Raw genomic sequence first — 14,441 nt, 5'->3', positions numbered from 1 at the left:
AGTTCATTAATGGTGTATGTAAGTTCCACCATGTTTTTCACTACAACGGTACAGCAAAGTATATTTTTTTAGCATTAAACTGTTATTATTTTATTGTCTAATCATCACTACATATAACACCATCCATCATCACCACATATAACATCATCCATCATCACTACATATAACACCATCCATCATCACTACATATAACACCACCCATCATCACTACATATAACACCATCCATCATCACTACATATAACATCATCCATCATCACTACAGATCGGTAAAGTAGTTTCCGAGATTCTCGTGCGAACACACAGACAGACTTCTTTGTTTTATATACAGCTAGACCCCGACTTACGAAGGGGTTAGGGACCCAAATCCAGGTCGCTGTACCTGGAAATCTTTGAATGAATACATATTAACGTACATTACATAGGTCTACATCTATTCATACATATACATTCATGAATACTTAAATACATATACAGACATACATGTATACATACATGAACATGTTACACTACATACGGCACACTGCTTAATAAGTTTTAGAGGGCACCTCTAATGTCTACTACTGCAGGTAACATTAAAATGAAAGATAATTGTCTCTGGCTTTGTGAACTTTACATTTTTAAGTATTAACAAGTTTTTTGTTTTTTTTAGTATCAACCTATCCTCTCACCTATCCTCTCCTAACCTAACTTAAGCAAACCAAACCTAAAAAAAAAAAACAATACCTTACCCATCCTAACCTAACTTAAACCAAACCAAAAAACAAACAAACAATGCTTAACCTATCCTAACTTAATCTAAACCAAACATGACCTAAACTAAAACAAAACAAACCAAACGCAACCTTAGCTAACCTAACCTAACCTAACGTGACCTAACAATCCAACTGTTTAGATAGCAAAGGCTACAATATTTCTCCAAGGACACTTTACATGAACAACATAAATCCCACCACATAGGGACTTATCTCCATAGTAATAGCAGTACCAACACATAAAGTTATCCGGGTCACATAAAAGAGTTCAGTCCATATAGAGCTTCACTGGACCATTATAACCAAAACGCATGATATATATAACACGTGTCTAAAGGTTGTTTATATTGTTCTGTCGAGGCTGTCTGTATCTTCACTGACATCAAATACATAGGATATTCAAAGGTTTATGCCTCGATTATTCATTAGTTACAAAAAAATACCCTGAATATTCGGACTTTTCTAAGAAAGTTATGATTAAAGACAAGATTTAAAAAATATATAAAAGCATTGAATATTCACTGCCTTATAAATACATGGAATATTGATAGGTTGTAAAATAAGGAGAATATTCGAATGCTTCTAAATGAGTATTAACTTCGAATATTCAGACAAAAAAATCCTCAATGGCTTTTTTACACAATTATAAACAAACACGAATACTGACCCAAAGTTACACAGAATATTTTACAACTTCAAATGCATCGAATATCCATAACATAAATGCACACAACATTTAAAGACTTTCTAATGAATCGAATATTCCTTTCCATATAAATAAACGTATTGCATTACTCCCCCCCTTCCCTCCCTCCCTCTCAAACACATAAGGGCAAACCCATCTAACAATAGCTAGCTTAAAGAGGCGTGGCCGCAAACTGTCACTGCTATCTGCCCAAACTACATCCTCCCCGACGGAGCAAAGAAGATGCTAAACCACACATGAGACCACGAATAAGAAAAAAGATAACGCCCCTATTCACCTCTCTGCATAAGGGTCAAAATTCAACCATATTCCTCTGCCCCTTAAAGTGTAAATTGGTTCCTTGTTGACGTGGGGATCAGCCAAGACCCAGGGCAACCAAAACACCGACTCAGGGGATATCGGCGTAATCTATCTTCCTCGGTGGGGGTGTAGGAAGAGGGGGAGGGAAAGGAGTAAGGGGAAGGAAAAGTAGGGGAGGGAAGGAGAAAATCCGGAGGTGAGGAGATATACCTGTTGGGCTTACGTTAATGGATATACCTGCTCATCACCCACACCTGTCTATCGACTTCCGTAATCAGTGTGTGTGTGTGTATCACCTTACTTTAGCAGTGTGTGTATCTGTCTATCAGCTTAGTTTATCAATGTGTGTCTATCAGCTTACTTTATCCGTGTGTCTGTCTATCAGCTTACTTTATCCGTGTGTCTGTCTATCAGCTTACTTTACCAGTGTGTGTCTGTCTATCAGCTTACTTTACCAGTGTGTGTCTGTCTATCAGCTTACTTTACCAGTGTGTGTCTGTCTATCAGCTTACTTTACCAGTGTGTGTCTGTCTGTCTATATAAGTCTATCTGTCCATCACTGTATGCCTCTTTGTACCTGTGCTTCTTCATGTCTATCGATATGTTTAATCTTTATCTGTGGCTGTCTCTCTCTTTGTCTGTGGTTGTCTAAATCTATCGTTTTTTGTTTTCGTTTTTTTTTTTTGCGGGCATTAGCCCACCCGGACACAGGTCACTGACCCACATCAGGGTCTGGCGGGGGGAGGGGTATAATAATAATAATAATAATAATAATAATAATAATAATAATAATAATAATAATAATAACAATAATAATAATAATAATTAATAATCAATAAAAATTATAATAAACAATAAAAATAAAATGGTAATATTAATAATAATAAACAAATAAATACGAAAAAATACATAAATAAATCAAGAGTGAGAAAGGATATACAGTGTGTTCAGTACAGTATGTTGTGTTACCAAAGTAAGAGAAACAATTGTGTGTAAATGTGGCAGAAAGTCAGATCAACAACCTGGGACTAGGAAAATGTTTGTGATGCCATATAGCAGCAGGGTCTACCATTAGACAATACATTATGCTTCCAATATCTTCCCAGGTGGTAGTGCCTCCCTGTTTGATAGCTGCCTACTAGCTATCTTAGTCTATCTATCTCTACTGTGGCTATCTCCGTCTCTTTCATGTGGCCTGGGATGACTCTCAAAACATCGTAAGGAGTGCCATATACAACACTCTCAAGGCGTCTGTGTCTCTGTGGGCGATGTGAATGACGAATCAAAACAGATCAGTCGCCGCCTCCTTACCATCGAGGGAAGGGAAGGGTCGTACGTGTGGGCGCGAGAAACACACACCGGTCATTCTATCATTTCATAGAATATCCAGAAGTTATCGTTAAAAAGAGAAAATTGACGCTCACCAGACTTTTTAAGGAAGTGTATAAGGGAGAGAGGAGGAAGGTGCAGCCTGTATTTTTAAAATATTATATTTTTATTTTCCAGTATAAGTATAGAGGAGATTTTGGTCGAGTCTTTATTGTATTTTCGATGTTGCTTTTGACAAATTTTGAAATTATTATTATTACTAATATATTCATTACTATCATTATCATTAATATTACCTTATTATTAGTAGTAGTAGTATCAAAAGGGGAGTATAGTCAGGTAAGGAAACCTAATCGCTGGACTTGCCTAAAATTTAATTCCCAAATATTGTTCCAAAATTAACCAGTAAAATATATTATTATAAATCACCTTTAAATTATTCTGAAATCAATAAAAAATCATCTACAACAAAATTTCAAAGTTTTTGGGAAAAAAAAACGTAAGAGTGACATGTTCAGAATTAATTAAAAACATGACATTGTGGTGCTTTTCTCCAGCGTAAAAAATAATCAGAACAGAAACTCCCAAATTTTATCCTCAAATAACGAAAAAAAAATATATTCACAGGCCAACAGAGAATAAATTAAAAGACACTTAAGTCAAAACGTGTAAGTGTTATTCACAAATCCATGAACACAACATTTAGCAAACAAAACGCAGTATCTCTGGAGGATCAAAACAAGGTACTCACACCCTCCTCCGGGCTACAGGTCACGGTATCACTTTAACACTCTTTTTTGTTAGGCAAATTGACAAAGACCAGAGCGAGAATGGCGTCGGTGAGGTGTAAAATAAAACCTTCAGTGGGACAGTGGAGGCCGGGGCGGGGGTGATCATATAGGGGCACGGCAGGTAGGGGATCCCACCTTACTAATCCTCCATGACTAATGTCCTTCTTTGGCCCACAGGCACGCCCGCTGCCCTCCCACCACCCCGCCCGTCCTCTAACCCACCAGACCGCTAACCCACCAGCCTGTTAATCCAATAGCCCACCTGATGATTGTGGCAGACGGAGGCGTAGAAGGGAGGAGGTGTAGGAAATAGGGTCCTTCTTCGTCAAGTCCTTACGGTGACTGTGGTAGAAAGCGGAGTGACGGTATCCTATCTTATCATATCGGCACGCCCGCCAGCATGGTAACTAAGGTAGAGGAGGCGTGAAGGTGTAGGGTAGAATGTCCTCTAGGTAACACGCCCATCTACTGAAGTGGTAGACGAGGGCGTGGAAAGCTGGAGAAAAAGGCGAGAGTGGGGGCGGAGGGCACCTTTTCCTTCCCTAACACTACGCCCGCACGCCTGGCGTCCAAGATAGAGAGGACAAGGAAGCTGGGAAAGGAGGAGGTGGAGGTGGGGTAGAAGAGGAAGGGAGGGCCTACCCTATTCCACTGCGGTAAAAGGGTCCTGCCGTGACAAAAGAGGATACACGGAAGAGAGGCTAACTGACCCAAAACTTCAGTCAGCTGTCAACCACATACATAACACAAGGTGAAACTCTCCTCCTTGTCTTACTCCAGCGGCTCCAGGACGTCACAACACACTTCCTGTCACATCCGCAGCAGGACACAACGACCAAACCAACCATCTCAATCACTCTTCCATCTCCTGTTCATAGAGTCACGTGTATTAAAGAGACATTTCATCTTCTACAGTGACAGACTAAGGTAAGTACAGTACATATGGCAGTATTTATGTTGACAACGTAACCTGTATTCAAGCCAAGTACACTATAAGACCATTTACAAGTCACTCAAGACATCAGCCACGAGAACCCATAAAGCACACACACACACGTGGAGGCCGGATAGGTACGGCATGTCCCTCCCTGTTGTCTGGATACTTGTGAACCTCGAGGATCGTACGACAAGCCTCTGGGGATGTGGTTATACTACTAACTCACAATGAAAACTGGCCACAGACACACAGACAGACAGACACACACACACTCACACACATGCACAGAGAGACAAAGGCAACAATGGAAACTGGCCACAGACACACAGACAGACAGACACACACACACTCACATACATGCACAGAGAGACAAAGGCACACACAGACACGCAAACACACACAGCTACACACACACATACAGACAGACAGAGACAAACACACCAGGACCTAACTATCAGACTACCGGCCCTGCAGGACGATAACCACACCACCATCGCACCCACAAATTAAGGCTACACCTGTAATTATAAGAATACATACCTATAATTACATAAGGCATTACCTATCACTGTATAAGGCTAAGCTACAATAATAAAAGGAATAACGTATCACCTCATAAGACCAACCTATAATTATAGAAAGCAATAATATATCACGGTATAAGGCTAACCTACCGTCATATACAGTAAGGCTATACCCGATAATCATACAAAGCAACAATCTATCACGGTATAAGGCTTACCTATAATCATATAAGGCTATACCTATAATAAATACGCCTCTCCCTATAATGTAAAAGGCCATACCTGCCATAATTTCGATTCTACCTAAAATCACATCCGGGATAAATGACCAGGTGAGTCTTTAGTTACACGTATATAACATAAGAGGGCTGGTGGGTACGAGTTGCAATCCTTGTTTAATCCTTTATAATATATATATTTATTTACACACCTCCACACCCCTACCGTACCCATCCTCCCACACCATGTTCCTTCCTCACCAAATACCCCTCCTCCTTCTCCTCCTCCTCACCAAATACCCCTCTTCCTTCCTCCCCCTCCTCCTCCTAGTGACAGTCCTGGCACTTGAGGGAGGTCCATATGAGTCACATCCACACACACACACAGATATGGACCGCGTAAACAGATATTATTCTATGTTTGATGTGATGTTAATACAAATGTTTCATATCACAGCAGGAGGGGGGATCGTTTACGTCTCTTTCCTCGCAGTTGTCTAAAGTTATCCAGGGTGGAGGGGATACAAATGGAGGTTTTCATTCCGTCTTGCCGTCCGTGCGTCAGTCGAACTGTCCGTGTGTGTGTCCGTCTAGCCGTGCGTGTATCCGTCTAGCCGTGCGTGCGTCCGTCTAGCCGTGCGTGCGTCCGTCTAGCCGTCCGCGCGTGTGTTCGTCTAGCCGTGTGTGCGTCAGTCCACTCGTCTGTGCGTGCGTCTAGCTGTTGCGTGCGTTCGTCTAGGCGTGTTTATCAGTTCAACAGACCGTGCGTCTAGCCGTATGTGCGTTCGTCCGTCCAGCCGTCCATGCGTGCGTCCGGATTTTGGTCTTTATGTTTATGACGAGAGAGAGAGAGAGAGAGAGAGAGAGAGAGAGAGAGAGAGAGGAGCTGTGTGTGTGGATAAGCTTCTTACTCTATATATTTAACCTTTACAAACATTTTACTCTTTCAAGCTGGAATGTTCGGAACACATTTTAAACGCAACCCGTTAACAACCAGACGACCAGGCAGACAGACGATCAGAGAAAAAGACAGCCAGATGATCAGATAAACACAAATTATCGTAGAAACACAGAAGATCAGAAATAGAGACAATCAGAGAAAGAAACAGACAGACAGACAGACAGACAGGCACACACACACAGCCACACCACACTAACACCGCCCAGACTTCATTTACAGACGATTAGAGAAAGGCAGGCAGATAATCAGAGTACCAGATAGACACAATCAGACAAGTAGAGAATCAGAGAACCAGACAGGCAGACAATCAGAGAACCAGACAGGTGGACAATTAGAGAACCAGATAGGCAGACAATCAGACAACCATACAGAGAATCAGAGAACCAGACATAGACAATCAGAGAACCAGACAGAAGGACAATCAGAGAACCACATAGGCAGACATTCAGACAACCATACAGACAATCAGAGAACCAGACAGATGGACAATCAGAGAACCACATAGGCAGACATTCAGACAACCATACACAGACAGACAATCAGAGAACCAGACAGACAGACAGAACCAGACAGACAGACAGACGACCAGGTTCTGTCCCTCCATCCAGCCGCCTGCCGTCCACACCAACATTACGGGGCAGAGTTAACACACATAACTCCTCCCTAACCTCGTCTTGGGCGTCACCTAAATCCATCTCTGCTGATCCACAGGTGATCCTACCACGATCCGCGGGTCTCATTAACCCTCTACCACACGCCCGCGCCACGCTTGCTCACACCCACGCAACGCCTGCTCACTCCCACACGTCCGCGCCACGCCTGCTCACACCCACGCCACGCCTGCCCACACCCACACGCCCGCGCCACGCCCGCGTCACGCCTGCTCCACACGCCCGCGTCACCTGTCTGCTCACGCCGCCACACCTGCTCACACCCCCACGCCCGCACCCACACGCCCGCGTCGCCTGCTCACACCCACGCCCACGCCCTGCTCACACGCCACGCCTGCCCACACGCCCGCGCCACGCCTGCCCACCCCACACGCCCGCGTCACGCCTGCTCACACCCACACGCCCGCGTCAAACCTGCTCACACCACCGCCTGCCACCCACGCCGCGTCACGCCTGCTCCACACCCACACACGCACACGCCACGCCTGCTCACTCCCACACGCCCGCGTCACGCCTGCTCACACCCACACGCCCGCGCCTGCACGCCACGCCTGCCCACACTGCCTGCTCACACCCACGCCCGCGCCACGCCTGCTCACACCCACACGCCCGCGCCACGCCTGCTCACCCACACGCCCGCGTGCTTCACGCCTGCTCACACCCACACGCCCGCGCCACCCTCACTCCCACCCGCGCCACGCCTGCTCACACCCACGCCACGCCTGCTCCACCCACCAGCCCGCGTCGCCTGCTCACACCCACACGCCCGCGCCTGCTCACACCACGCCCGCATCACGCCTGCTCCACACCCACGCCCGCGCCACGCCTGCTCACACCCACGCCACGCCTGCTCACACCCACACGCCCGCGCCACGCCTGCTCACACCCACACGCCCGCGCCACACCTGCTCACACCCACGCCCGCGCCGCTCACGCCCGCCGCCTGCTCACACCCACGCCCGCGCCACGCCTGCTCACACCCACACGCCTGCTCACACCCACGCCCGCGCCACGCCTGCTCACTCCCACACGTCCGCGCCACGCCTGCTCACGCCACGCCTGCTCACACCAGCCCGCGTCACGCCTGCTCACACACACACGCCCTGCCTGCTCTGCTCATGCTCATGATTGCATTGCTCACACCCACACGTCCGCGCCACGCCTGCTCACACCCACGCCACGCCTGCTCACACCCACACGCTCCCGTATGTTCTGTAGTATTTATGATGTGTATTGTGCAGTATGTATGATATGTAGTGGAATATTGTATGCATGAAGGTGTACTGTACGGTATGTTTTATGCTATGTATGATGTATACTGTACGGTATGATTTATGCTATGTATGATGTATAATATTAATGGCAGTATTTTACACAAGTTTAAAATATGTCGGTAATTTCTCACCCACACTATGAAGACGATAACATCCCTCTGTACAAAGCAGAGAGAGGAGGGGCGAAGATTCGTCTGGCGTTGCTTCCATAAACATGTCATTTTTGGGGTGCGGTGAAAAGTCAGACGTTGGTGATCGCTAGTGCTGACGCTGTTTTTCCATGGTAAGGGGCCTATAAGGTGACTCTGGGAATACTTATATAACCAGACGGGAGATGTGTGAGGAAGATGGTTGTAGGTAAACATGAAGGAGTAACATGGTGCCCGCCCCAGGAGCCTCGTGCACAGGGGAGAGGTGTTGTTATAACTACACGACCAACTCTTGTTTATCTTTTCGGATCAGGTGACTGCTTCGGTGATTTATTTTTCTAATCGAACGCAGTGACCGACTTAATGAAGTTTTCCGATAGTTGGGACAGTTAAAACTAAGAAACGGAAAATAAGTTACCAAGACCGAGTTATGTGGATGTTTTTAATTAGACGTTCAATTGTGGGTAGAGACAGTAAAAAACTGTTTCTCTTAATTTAACGTAAAATGTCTTCCAGCTGAGGAGGGAACATCAGGCACAGTCATATACAGTTGACATTAACACATGACTGCGATACCAGGAAAAACCCACAAATATTATTAGAATAGATACAACACACAACATGGCTGTCACTAAAGGTAGACAAGTAACTCATGTGTCACTGAGAACTCCACAGGATCATGCTTCGGGTCAAAGGTCACCTACAACGACTGTGACACTGAATGAGGAGATATGTTGCATTAACCAGCGTATAATGGCCATTCTAATTCATATCTCTGTTTATTACTCTGCCATTACCAATTATAATGAAGAAAAAATATCATACTGATTACACGTCCAATGTTGTTAGGTGATATTAAGTATAATATCAAGTGCTTCATGAGGTAATGACTACTATTAATAATTACCTGCACTGAATATTGATGATAATAATAATTACTGTTTGTAGTGGCCATCATTAGCTTGTACTGACTACTAATAATGACTAGCTTACGTATAGGTAATAAATATGTCTTTGAAGTAATTAACTGATATTAAAATAAATTAACGAGGAAAATAATAGTTATGTCAACAATTCATTTACGTTTTAGTACAGTATATTAGAGGTGAAGTGAATAGTAATTTGGGCAGACCGTTTTATGGGATGTTTCGCCACTCAGTAGACTACCTCCACTCACCCCTTCATTACGGGGACGCCACTTTTAATATTTTAATTAGCTAACGCCGGACGATTTTATTCAGCACCGAGACACCCCCTGTACCCAAGGCGTTAATGAGAGCTGCTTAATTTGCTACTTGGTTACACTACTGGTATGGTCGGCTGGCCATCGTCTGCCAGCTCGTTCCTCAATTCTTCACACTTTCAATTCCTCAAAATAATGTTTTCATGTACTTATCCAGAAGCGTTCTATAGGTGGTTATCTATCTAGCTTGTGTTCAGCATCAGCGTACGCCATTCAAGATAATTGTTATGACTAGATACAGAAAATACCCCCCCCCCAAAAAAACAAAAAAATAATAATAATAAAAAAACAAAAAATAGTACTCAATTTTACTGAAACTGTGTAGGAATCGTCTCTGGATGATCTCTTTCAAATCTATGTCCAACTCCATCATTTGTTGCTCCAAGTGGACACTACGGCTCGTGGGTCTCTAGTTACTGTTGACAATTACCAGGCGACGAGCACCCCATCTCCCCTCAGTTGTAGATAGACGGGTGACGACGGGTCTTCCCCCTACGAGCACCCCATCTCCCCTCAGTTGTAGATAGACGGGTGACGACGGGTCTTCCCCCTACGAGCACCCCATCTCCCCTCAGTTGTAGATAGACGGGTGACGACGGGTCTTCCCCCTACGAGCACCCCATCTCCCCTCAGTTGTAGATAGACGGTGACGACGGGTCTTCCCCTACGAGCACCCCATCTCTCAGTTGTAGATAGACGGGTGACGACGGGACTTCCACGAGCATCCTATCTCAAGCTCATTAAGGTCAAAATTAGTGTTAGTAAGAGGTAATAGGCAGTGAATTACTTTATTAACTACCTCCAAAGACCACAGGTAGCTCGAGGGTGGAGGAGGAGGAGGGAGGGGAGGAGGGAGGGAGGAGGAGGAGGGAGGAAGGAGGGAGGAGGAAGGAGGGAGGAGGGAGGGAGGAGGAGGGAGGAGGAAGAGGGGAGGTCCTCTTAGTTACTATGGGGAAGGATTAAAAGTGATTCAGGAGAAGTCAAAACAGGTGAAAGGAAGAGAAATGGGAGAAATAAAGAGGAAGAAACAAGAGGAGGCGGAAAGAGGAGAGAAAGAAGATGAGAGGGAGAGAGAGGAAGAGATATAAAGAAGAGGAGGAGAAAGTGGATAGAGGAAGGGTAAAAAAAGAAGAGGAGTGGGAGGAGGAACAGGAAAGAGGAACAAATACAAAGAAAATGAGGAGGAGAAAGACGAGAGAAAAATGAAAGAAAGAGAAGAGGAGAGGGTGAAAAGAGAAGAGAAAGAGAAGCAAAGAGGAGAAAGAGAGAAGAGGAGAAATGAGGAAGCCGATTACCTGAAGATTAACCACCCCACCGGATTTTACCTGCAGGTTAAACACCATGACACTAACTTAACCTAACATTAAATTACCTTAACCTAACCTAACCCCGCTGAGTAGTTTAATCTTCAGGTGAAATAAGTTGGGGTGTCTAATCTCCAGGAGAAATACGTTGGGGTGTCTAATCTTCAGGTAAAATAAGGGGGGGGGGGTAAAACTCCTGAGAAGCTCCGCCAAGCTATTTGCAAATTTACAAGAAACTTACCATATAAAACCTTGTTCAGAATTGTTTTAGGCGTCAAATTCTCACACAATCTTACGACGTTTAACAGCCATTCGTTTATATATTATCTCACTGCCTTCGTGATCTCGGCAATTAAACAAAATCACTGGATTAAACTTAATTTCTAGCAAGGACGAAACACTGACATACCCGAATAGATCTCTCTCGGTAGGCAAATTTATGCTATTCTCCCTGATCTTTTTATATCCCGGATCCTTTTAACGAGGTGGGGGTAATACAGTGCTAAAATACTGGGGGTCACATTAACAAGGTAGAGGATCATATTAAAGAGGTAAAGGGCCACATTAACGAGGTAGGGGGTTCACATTAACGATGCTGGGGTTCACATTAACGATGCTGGGGGTCACGGTAACGAGGTAAAGGGCCACATTAACGATCCTGAGGTCATAATAACGAGGTGAAGGGTCACACTAACGAGACTGGGGTCACAATAACGAAGCCGAAGGTCACACTAACGAGACTGGGGTTATATTAACGAGACTGGGGTTATATTAACGAGACTGAAGGTCACGTTAACGAGGCTGGGGTCACACTAACGGGGTGGTAAGGGCGTGGAAAGACCGGACCGGGCAGCAGTGAGACAGCTTCCAAAGGTCACCGGATATTGATTACAACTGACCTCTGCTTTGTGCTCATTATCCTGTTATTTAGTACTGTCTCTTCCATCTTTATCACGTCTTCCTTTCTCCGTCTTTTCTCATCTCTATCTGTATCGGGTCTTTTCTTCTATTCTCATCTTCATTTTGCTCTTCTCTTTCGCCATCCTGTTTATTCCTTCCTTTGTCTCTCAGTCTTTTATTATTGGTTTTCTTCTCTACCCACTGTTATTGCCACTTCTCTTCGTCTTTTTTAATTTTTCTTCTTTCTCCCTTCTTTTTACTCATTACTTTCTCTAATATTATCTTTATCCTTCCTCCATTTCTCCACTACCTTACTCAGTCCCTTAACCATCTCCACCACTACCTTTCTTTCCATCTTTATTGCGACTTCTCTATTATCTCCATCTTTATTACTCCTCCTATTCACCATCTTTGTTATCACTTGTCTTCTTCTTTACCTAAATACAGTATAACAGAGATATAATTCCCAAATAGCAAAAATATAAGTTAAAATTATATAAAAAAAATCCTAATTAAAAAAATAAATAATCAGTAAAGATATAAAAAATATATAATTCCTTAATATAACACAATAATAAAGTCTGAATATGTTACAACAATAGTAAATGCACATATATACTTTATAAATATATATACAGTATAGCAAACAATAATCTCTGAACAAAATACTAAACTGTAAATATAATATGCAAATGACCAATGAATGTCAATACTGTAAAATAATCTTAAAATAATCTGTATGAAAACTTTCTATAGCAAATTATAAAACAGAAGAGTCTGCTATTAATGTTTTCCCGTAAAAAAAAAATAAAGTCAATTACTAAAGAACGCAATATTTTTTACCCTCCAAGAAAAGGCAATATTTCCCCACGCCCCTAAAAAACGAATGGTTTTCTTTTTTCCCCGTAAAGATTCATTATTTTCCCCTCCACAAATAAAACGAAATCTTTCCCTCCTTCCCCTCCCATTAAAAAAAATATAATAAAAATCTCCCCTCACATCCAAAAAAATAAATCCGCAGTATTTTCCTTTCCCAAGAAAAACTTAATAGCTTCCCTCTCCTAAAACAATAATATTTTTCCACCTCCCTCCCGCCAAAAAAACCCCTGCACTATTTCTCCTCCCCACAAAACACAATAATGTCACCTTACCCCCCTCCCCCCTTGTGGTCGTTGTAAAATGCTAAGGGCTAATCGAAATGCATCATCAGGATTCTACAATGACTGTGGAGAAGTAAAAGCCACTGGGGTTCCTATATCACAAAGGTTCCCAATGTTTAATTTGTCCTCTCACTTAACGCCATCTCTACCTGCCTTGTGGAGGTATCGGTACAGTCTCACGGATACTCTGATGCCATTTTTGTGATTAAATCTTATCCCTTGGCGTAAGTGAGTCTCTGTGGTGTGTTCTGTCATCACCTACGAGGAAATAATAAACCTAAGAAGCATTGAGAATCGTCGCCTTGATCAATATAAACTGAAAATTAAAGGCTTATGAAGGAATGCATCAATCTTAAATGAAATAGCTACCGGGAATCCATTTGTCTCTGATGACTTTTTTTAACCTTGACCTCAAATAGCTTTAAAATGGACCAAATTACAAACCTGAATTTCCTTTCCTTAACGTCCAAAATATTACGACAACTGACTACAATTTCAGAGCCACTAGCAATAATAATAATAATAATATTGTTACAGAATCTACAAAGAAAATAAACATTAATGTATAAATAAACAAATAAATATAAAACTTAGACACAGAAGTAAAATAATCGCCCTGTCTGTGATACATTTCCAACACTGCACTTAGGATACTTATATAGCTATACTGTTTATACGTGAAGACTTCCAAGGGGTCATATCAGGGGGTTCAAGGTCAGCGAATCACCTCTTTTTTTTACAATCTGGGTTTATGTGTGTAAAGAAGACGTTTATTGTTTGTTAGTCGACCTGGAGTTCAGTGTCAGCTCTGAACACTTGAACCTCGACACGCTATAAACGTCTCCTTCATGAACACACCAACCACTCATAAATACAAATACATACACATACAAACACTATCACCTAAACACACAAAACATATAAACACTAACAAATATACCAATAAACACACACACGCACACATACACAAACACACACACGCACATTCCAAAAAACAGTATCTTGCCAACTCTGACTCCCCGACGTGAAGCTACCAAAGTCATTGTCGTCGTATTGTGGCGGTGAAAACAAGTTACTCTGGTACACCATTAATTTACTTGTACCTTAGACTGGGCACTCTTCCCTCACCCTGCCCTACACACGCTACCTCGCCCCGCCCCACACATACGACCTCGCCACCACCTGCCCGGTCCCACTCCTCGCCAACCCCACACACTACGT

General features: G+C 43.4%; 1 protein-coding gene across 1 annotated transcript; it reads left to right on the top strand.

Moving 5' to 3' along the window:
* Positions 1 to 4,279: 4,279 nt before the first annotated feature.
* On the top strand, positions 4,280 to 9,338 carry LOC121871646 (extensin-like). The gene is made up of 3 exons (XM_042374055.1): positions 4,280 to 4,291; positions 7,231 to 8,395; positions 9,289 to 9,338. Exons 1-3 carry the CDS (start codon positions 4,280 to 4,282, stop codon positions 9,336 to 9,338), a joined length of 1,227 nt encoding a protein of 408 aa, XP_042229989.1.
* The last annotated feature ends 5,103 nt before the right edge of the window (positions 9,339 to 14,441 follow it).

Source organism: Homarus americanus, unplaced genomic scaffold (genome assembly GCF_018991925.1).
Source record: "Homarus americanus isolate GMGI-L3 unplaced genomic scaffold, GMGI_Hamer_2.0 scaffold33619, whole genome shotgun sequence".
Lineage (NCBI taxonomy): Eukaryota > Metazoa > Arthropoda > Malacostraca > Decapoda > Nephropidae > Homarus > Homarus americanus.
The sequence above is the reverse complement of the archived record's forward strand: the minus strand, read 5'-3'. Positions and strand labels throughout refer to the sequence as shown.

Excerpts from the sequence above, each read along its gene's own strand:
- LOC121871646 (XM_042374055.1), top strand. Across the intron at positions 8,396-9,288 it reads GCTCACACCCACACGCTCCC|GATCATGCTTCGGGTCAAAG; the intron begins GTATGTTCTGTA and ends AGAACTCCACAG.